Source organism: Anneissia japonica, unplaced genomic scaffold, assembly GCF_011630105.1.
Source record: "Anneissia japonica isolate Jap-2015-1 unplaced genomic scaffold, ASM1163010v1 scaffold19776_len21693_cov98, whole genome shotgun sequence".
Lineage (NCBI taxonomy): Eukaryota > Metazoa > Echinodermata > Crinoidea > Comatulida > Comatulidae > Anneissia > Anneissia japonica.
In genome coordinates, this window is record NW_022697173.1 from 12,722 (window position 1) to 21,693 (window position 8,972).

General features: G+C 32.7%; 1 protein-coding gene across 1 annotated transcript in view; it reads left to right on the forward strand.

Annotated features, from left to right (window-relative positions):
- The window catches only part of LOC117102215, a gene marked incomplete at its 3' end in the record, with an annotated part of 18,759 nt that extends 10,674 nt beyond the window's left edge, over window positions 1-8,085 (forward strand). The window contains exons 10-16 of the mRNA XM_033242444.1: window positions 2,800-2,842; window positions 3,917-4,206; window positions 5,452-5,541; window positions 5,753-5,938; window positions 7,029-7,271; window positions 7,446-7,526; window positions 7,881-8,085. Coding sequence (XP_033098335.1) covers window positions 2,800-2,842; window positions 3,917-4,206; window positions 5,452-5,541; window positions 5,753-5,938; window positions 7,029-7,271; window positions 7,446-7,526; window positions 7,881-8,085 — 1,138 coding nt within the window. The remainder of the gene's footprint in view (window positions 1-2,799; window positions 2,843-3,916; window positions 4,207-5,451; window positions 5,542-5,752; window positions 5,939-7,028; window positions 7,272-7,445; window positions 7,527-7,880) is intronic.
- Window positions 8,086-8,972: the final 887 nt, after the last annotated feature.

An 8,972-nucleotide genomic window follows, 5' to 3' on the forward strand; every position in this document is an offset into this window, starting at 1 on the left:
GTAGATAAACTTCAAAAATAATTTTATTATTTTTAACCACACGTCTAATCTTACAAGCATTCGAACATTTATTTGCAGTTGATGAGATTTCGAAGAAAAAGATGTGTATAAGAGACAGGCCTAGGCTAGGCCTATAGAGTGTAGAAAAAAGGCAGGCTTCCTATGTCCTGGCCTACTACTAGTACTAGCCTACGTCTAACTCTACGTACGACGAGTAAAGACTTTACAACTAACTTTCATGCAGATTTCACTACCAAAATCCATTTTTACGAATTATAATTAATCCAGTAATTCTTCGGATTGTGCATTGTTTTTGAAGTTAGTTTTGTACAAATTCTTTAACAGTAGAACATTATTATCTAGGGCTTAGGCCTAGGTCAAGAAAAGCAATTCCTTTTTCAGAAAGTCCCTCTGCAGTGTAGCGTTAATTATGAATTCTATCAAAGGTATGCTGCTGCATTCGCGTAATATTAAATTAATACATTTTTATAACATATTTGACAGCTGATTCATGTAAACATTGTCACGTGTAAAATGCATTCGTGTATACCGTACTTGTGCGAATAAGCGCCCGGGCGCTTAAAATATTTTTTGCACTTTTGGAGGGGCGCTTATTCGAACGGGGCGCTTATCAAAACAGAGTAAAAATTCAGGGGGCGCTTATGGAAATAGATGAAAATCGGGGGGTTCTTATGAGAACTTATTAAATTCAAGAGGCACATTTTCAATGAAAAACGATTAGAAAATGACCAGGAAACCGCAAATTACGAATGGTGGTGCGGCGGAAAAGATAATTGTCCAGAGAGCATGGCTTGTCATGACAAGAATGTTGTGAGTACAGTATTACATAACAGCAGAATAGCAGATGAAAGTAGTGGTGGTGGTGGTTAGCTTGTTAGCCATCGGCCGATTGATATTAACAGGATGGCATGATCATTGCAGGTTTTCTTGAAAACTCAGATGAGAATGTGTTAGGTGCAAATTGTCGGAAAAGCAGTAGGACTAGGCTATAGAAAAATGTAAGAAGATGAGAGTTGGAAATTTACTGTCTGTCCGGGGAGCTCTCATCTGTCCAAGATAAATATCTTCATTTTGATATTGACTAAAGGAGAATGTGATTCCACTCCACACCTCAAATCATGCCACCATCCACAGTCCAGGATTGTTTGAATTATTGAGGGGGCGTTTATTCAAATTGGGCGCTTAAGGAAATTTTCAAGTTAGGAGGGGCACTCATTCGAGAGGGGCGCTTATTCAAACGGGGCGCTTATTCGCGCGTGTATGGTACTTGTTGTTTTTGGTTTTTTTTCATATAGAAAAAGACCTTTCTTGTGTTAATTGTTCCACCAGTTTTTGCATGAACCCATTTCAAATAGACCAATATGCAATACACTTTTCTAAATTAAAAAAAAGAGTAGATAAACTTCAAAAATAATTTTATTATTTTTAACCACACGTCTAATCTTACAAGCATTCGAACATTTATTTGCAGTTGATGAGATTTCGAAGAAAATGAAATCTTTAAAAACTCAATTCTGTCGACTAATCAAACAGGCACCATATGTTTCAGTTGCCGTTCGACATTTTAAAAATAAAAAAGTAAAGTAGATACACTTTTTAAAAAAATTACATGTCTTAATAAAAACGTTACAGACATTTTGCAGTTGATGGGATTTCGCGAGGAAAATGTTTTTAGCCAATGGTTCCTTTCAGTTGGCAGTCGACATGAGTCAAGTTCCTTTCAGTTCCGTTCAGTTGCTCAAAGTCGAAATGAATTTAGTTGCGTTCAGTCCTTTTCAGTTGGCGGAGCGCTCATGTCGACGAGTTGACTTGAGTTCCTTTCAGTTCCGTGTCGACCTGAGCCTGCCTTAAGGCACTCTGTTTGGAATGCTCTAGTTCTCATTATAGTATAAAACCTGTCCAGACTCTCAAATTTTATTTTTAAAAAAACAAAAAAAAAAACAACATATGACATGCCTTAATATGGTCATGATGGCATCACATCATGACCATATACAGTATAACCACATTTAAATTTCATAAAAAATAAACACAATAAGATATTCCTAAGCCAATTATTAAAATAGAGTTCTCTAAAGATTAACTACAGTTTTTACAATACAAATTGTAATTAAAATGTATATTTTAAAAACTGTATAGCATAAAAATACTTATCGCCTGGCATTAAGAATTAATAGGTATTTTTGAAATTATATTTCAGGGCCCCGTCGTCTAACAGGAGAAGGTTTCGTCGTGGAATAATTTTTTTAATATTAAGTCTAAACTTTTTTTGGCAAGTTTCCTTATTGAGCTATTTGTGTTAATTTTCATCAAGGATACCCTAATAATGCTTTGAAGAATTCATTGTGATCGTGGAATCAGTCTCGACTTTGACATTAGACAAATATGAATTCATATTACAATAATTTGATGCCTATGAAATAGCTAATAAAATTCATAAAATTTGGTCAAATATTCGTAGCTTCCAATAAGCTTCTCCCCTTTACCTAGATGCTTGCTTTCCTAGCATACTGGATTGATTACCCCTCCCCCCACTTTCTATAACGTTCCTCTGACATTGATCCCCCTCATTTTTGATTCGTCACCTAGCCGTTTTACGGTATTTTGTAGCGTTGTTATTTGGTACTTGATATTTCCACATTTTCAATTATGCTAGTAATTTTTTATTGTAAATAGAATATCTTAACTACATAGGAGTAAATAAAATTAATGATTATTTGCTAAAACAACAATAATTTACCAATTACTGTACAATTTTTACAAACTATTTTATTGCAGGAAACATCAGAAGAAGCTACAAGTCTAACTTTAGAGGAAAGAGGTATTTATTATTTAAGATCACTGTTCATCACTTTTCCTTATATAATTACAGGGAAATTGGGCAGTCGATAATTTTTCCCGCTAAAGGCCTGTTTATACTTCAACGATAATAATAACGATAAAAAAGCTAAAAAGCGATTGTTCACATAGAAAACAAAAGAAATAAGAGATTTTTTTACACTAGGACGATTCGATAACGATTTATCGTGTATATGATAAAAAAAATATTTTACCAAATCAAATCAGATGACGTCATAATCATGGAAAAACGATGGAATCGTTGCTACTAACGATTTTAATGTTTTCCATGATTATGACGTCATCTGATTTGATTTGTCAAAATATGTTGTTATCGCATAAATAATAAATCGTTATCGAATAGTTCTAGTGTAAAAACCTCTCTTATTTCTTTTATTTTCTATTTGAACAATTGCTTTTTAGCTTTTTTTTATCGTTATCATTATCGTTGAAGTATAAACAGGCCTTAAGCCTTGTTTACCTTTACATTGCACGTTGTCTATTTTCTGGCAGCTAATTAAACATTTCCCTGACGAGAGCGTATAATAAGGTGGTCAGTCATCGCTCAAAAAGGGATACAATGAAAAGCTACCGAGAGTTTTAAGTTTATCTATTTCAAAGGGATGTAAAAGCTACATTGTATTTTCTTCCTGACGAATTGTAATTTTTCTTTTCCTCCCTCCCCCTCCCTCCCTAAATTTGCCAACTTACGAGCACTTACTTGATAATTGAGCCCCTCCCCCACTCAGATTTTCACGTGTCCCTTTCATCCTCCTGTCGATAATCCTAGATTTTAGAATTCCACTTAGCGTACAGTACATTTTAATGCAGTAACATAATATTGCTCATGTTTATCTTATCATCTTTTCTTGCCATTCTTCATAAATTTCATTCAATATCATCATCATAATCATTTTTTGATTATTAAATTATCCTAATTAATTTAGTATTGTACTCCATTGTCATCACCATCATCCATCTTGACTCCAGCCCATCTCTTTTTGACTTCCGGCTCTCAAAATATATTCGAGTTTGAATTTTATTTCCCTTTTTTCAGAAACTTCTGATGTGTCTCAGAGCGCTGCAAATGTATCAAAGAGACAGTTCGATAGACTCCCAGAAGACATTTTTAAAAAGGTTGTTGCTAATCTTGACCGCCAGAATCCTGAACCAAGCAGCGTAGAAGAACCAAAACCCGGCCCTTTTAAACGATTCTTCATGAAAATAACGAGAAACATGGCTACTAACAAAGATGCAGGCTTTGTACGTGTTGTTGAAAATGTACCGAGTGATGTAACATGTATATGGGATTATGCAGGCCAAATCTCATATTATATAACTCATAGGGTAAGCAGCATAGCACTTTACTGGTTATAGTATTAAGGCTACATTCTAATATTATTGTAATTGTCATTGGACATTAGATTATCTGTATCACAAATAGATGTTTTTTTTTCTTTCACATGTGATGTTATAATAAACGCGATTAATTAATAATAAAGAAAAACTGGTCGTCTGAAAAGTTTAAGCTCAACCATAAGCCTATAGCCAATCATGTACTGTTCAATATTTTGAGAGTTCTGGAGGTGCTTAAATTTTTTTTTATTTATTCAGTATAAAATACTCAAAATGAAACAAAAGTTATGTTTTTTTTAGTTTACATATAGAAATAAGCCTACCAAACAGAAAACAGACACGAAAGAAGCATAATACAATACAATCAAAAGTGTAAGGCTACAGTAAATAATTAGAAAATAACTAATCTATAAAAGCGATATTTACAGTTTTATGAAAAGATATTAAATTTTATAGTATCAAATATATATTAATTTTATATACAACACAGTAAATTGATTATTAATGGATATATAATGCAATCATTATACAAAATATACAATTCATTAAAATTATTGAATATTTTCCTTATCAATTTAATAAAACCAACAAAAAAATATATAAATATAAATAAAATAAATATATTTATATATTTCTATTAAAGTTTAAAGCCAATTATTATCAGGCCTACAGCCACTTACGTAGTGTTCATGCGAGAAATCATGTTTAAATATGAATGTTGGTGCACTACCATACAATGGGAAGCAGCAAAAATATTTGTGAAAATATGATAAATACAGCAACATTACTTTTTCACATCAATATGTATTAAAATAATAAACACCCAAATCTACAATGAAGAGTAAATGGGAAAATATGATTTAGATAAATTATTACAAAAAAGAAAATAGTACGCTAATGTCATTGAAACTTACAAACAGAGAAGAATATTTAATCATGGAGCAAAGCCAAGGATAACCCATATGACTACTTTCATTTGTGTCCTTAAAATGATTGATAATACAATAGCGATCGTGCTGATAATAGTTGGGATAACACGGCGCATATCTACTCAACAACATTAATATAGTTTACGCACTTAAACCAAGAACCTTCAAAATACAGTAAGCGTTGATAATTTAATTTTCTTTTAATGATCTGTTGACATTTAGATTAAGCTTAATGTCGCTTTATGTTTAATATTTTTTCATTAATCGATCATGCATTGTGTTTACGTACTTATTTTTTCCTTTCCAGTTTTTCTTGACAGATGGATCGTCATATGTCGTTGCTTTTAGTTTGTTTGAGCCTTTAAATGAATTGGCAAAATCCAGAGGCCCACTAAAAGTAAATAAATCATTTCACCTTTTCTACTATGCAATAAAGAGAATTATTTTTCATTAACTTATTGCATATTAGATCTGTTTTTTGTATATTAACTATGTTCTTATATTTTGTATAGATCGTTTGAGTAACTTTGTAATTTAATAGTCTTATATATGACACTCATTTTCTTCTCTCTCTTTACTCTCCTTTATTTTCTTCTTCCTTTTATCAGGATCAGTTTGAAATGACTAATCTCCAAATGATTATTTTCTGGATACGGTCAATATATGAGCACGCTGTACTACAATATAATGCAAGTACGAAATTGATAAATGACACTATAGCCTCACCCACAATCAGTTTGGTTGGCACTCACAAAGACAAGTTAGAGGGAAGTGAGGAGGATAAACAGAATCAGGTAAGATATTACATCGCAGTTTTAGACATAAGTATAGTCGAATTTTGTGTAATGTAAAAATTAAAAAAAAAATGTTAATACATAACGTGATAACTTTAATCTCTACGCAAACAAAGTATTAACAAATATTCCCCTTGTTGCCAAAAGTATCTATATATGGCCTTGATAATACTAATATTGTATTGTAGTTATTTAACTCTAGATTTTTAAATAAACAGGCCTAGTTTATTAAAATTTTCTTTTGCAAGAATTTGTCTTTTTGAATATGGCCATGACGACAATGACTGTGGTGTTGATGATAATGATGACGACATTCTAAATTAGCAGAAAAACCGCAAAAAACACCCCCCAAAAAAGAAAACGAAACCTTGCACGCACTTGACTAAGTGTTCAGGATGATCTCCACCACTGAAATATAGTTATTATTTTTTTTAAATTCATATTTCCAATATAACATAATACATCAAACCACAATTATATAACATGAGGAGAACGGAAAATAATTTGAAGCTATTTTTATGGCCCTCCACCCAAAAGTAAATCTTTATTTACCCCATGTCCATCATTGAAATCCACTTTTATTTTATTTATAGTTTACCAATGTTATCATCACCCACACTTAAAATTTATTTTATTTTCCCATAGCGACTAAATCATTGTCCTAAATAGGTGGCAATCCCTTCACATGACAAACATAAACACATGGTGCTTTACATAAACTCATAATGAGACTTATGGAGTTTTTTTAATCGTGAATGAAATATCCTGGGATCTTACGGGATTTAAACAATGACCTTGAGATTGGAAGGTGAACATCCAATCTATTTAACTCCAAACCCTTTCAGGACAATGTCTACACCGTACACATAGTTTTCTACAGCTACTACCATGCCTTCCAGAATTCTGCACTACAAAGTCAACAGAACAGTAAACGGGCTATAAGTAATCCGTTGTCAAGAAGTTCCCCACTCTAAGTCATTGAATCCCAATTTTGGATGCTCTAATGTGCTTTGTTTTTGTAAATTTCAATGTATGAAAACACAGGTAAAATGAAATTATATGAAATTGTACTATTTACTTTTATTCAAAGAGTGAAGCAATATTCAAAATAATATTTGAAGAAATCAAAGGGATGCCATTCGAACTTCACGTAGACAGAACGATGTATGCTGTAGATAATACATCAGCAAATGACAAAGGGATTGAAGAATTAAAGAAAAATCTCGGAGGTTACACAAAGCAAATGGCAAAAACAGTTCCCACAAAATGGGTTGATTTCCAGTCGAAAATCCAAGAAGTTGGGAAAACAACACTGCGCATGTCCTTAGACGAGGTACCATTTTGTCCTATTTTTTCGAAATTTCCTCAGTATCATAAACATTCTGTAAGATTGTGGAAAACTACTTTAAAATTAATTATAATAAATGTAATTATTATTATTATTATAATTATTATTATTATTATTATTATTATTATTAATTTTGTTATTGTCATCTTTTTCCTACAGCTTGAAATAACGCATCGGATTGTAGTAGATGCAAATGATAAACAAGTAATATCAGAACCACACCCGAGTGTCTGCATGGAGGTAAACACAACAGCTAAATGTTTTGACTTAAATCTTGCTCGCCTAAAATTCGTTATATTGTGGCATTTCAGTACGTAATATAAACATAAAGAAAATAGAACATGTCTAACAGTTAGAATACTGTCCAACAATCATAAAATTAATAATAATAATACTTACAGTAACATTTTGAATGTGTTTTGCATCAGAAAAATCACTAACATTCATGTTTTGCAGAACCTAATAATTATTTTATCTTACTGTAGACTATAATATGAACTCATATGAGGAAAAGTAGAATTTACGTGCAACAAATTGGAATAAAACAATTGAAAATACAAAATGATTTAAAAATAATAATATTTTATTATTTAGGTATTAAACTACCTGAAGCATCAACTGAAGACTGTGTATGGTACAACAGAAGGGATCGGCTACAAGTTACGCGTCTTGTGCAGCGTATGTCAACCAACACAGCAACCTCATCTGCATGATCTTGAGGATTTTCTGAAAAAAGATAAGGTTTCTTGTGGAAAGATGTCAATGCAGACTTTTCGTTTCAAAAGACTTTTTTCAACAGGTTAGTGACGAAATTTGTGTTGAGGTTTTTTAATATGCCGTTGTATGTGTGTCACATTCTACATAGTTTATATACCATAGTAAACAAAGTAAACTCACGGGTCCTACTGTAGTTGATTTCCTGGAATATTATGGCTACAGTGACGGTGCCAGCGGAAGGGGGGCTGCGGTCTGGTCAACCCCCTCCCATAGGCCAAAGCTCTTCGGGCAGTCGGAACGAAAAAGAAAAAAAAATAGGCCTAATTTTTCCAGTCCAGCCATTTCCGGCCATCTACTAGTCTGGATTTCCCATTTTTTTTTAAAACAAATTTCGTTTTGGTAGGAGGGGACATCCCCCTCCCATACCCATCCCTGGTTCGGGCCTTCGGCTGTAATTACACCCATAAATAGCCCCCAGTCGGACATCTTAACCCCCCGATAAATTATATGCTAGAGCCGCCACTGTATGGATAGTCCACTGTAATTCTAATAGTAGCCACAGCACAGGACCTAACGTGCAAATCGGCTCCACATTAGACATGGTACCGGCGGCTAAACATTCTCTAATTGACCGTGTACCATAACATGCATTTAACAACTGCTCTGCGTATACATTTTGTTGTGAATCATTGTTTTGTTTGTTCTATAACATGTAACAACTTCATTAATAACTTCTTAAAATGGAAAGGTAATGGAGAAAACCAATGCGTAATTTGAAGTAAATGAAATAAGAATCATGGTGAAATGACGATAATAATTTTAATGCAATTATCTTTAATATATTTATTACATTTACTTTCTATTAAAACCAGAATTTGTCGAAGAGATCAAGAATTTTCAGGCTGTTCAGTCATTGATTATTGAACTTGGAACGAGGAAGATGAAGGAATTCTTCTTAAAAACAACACA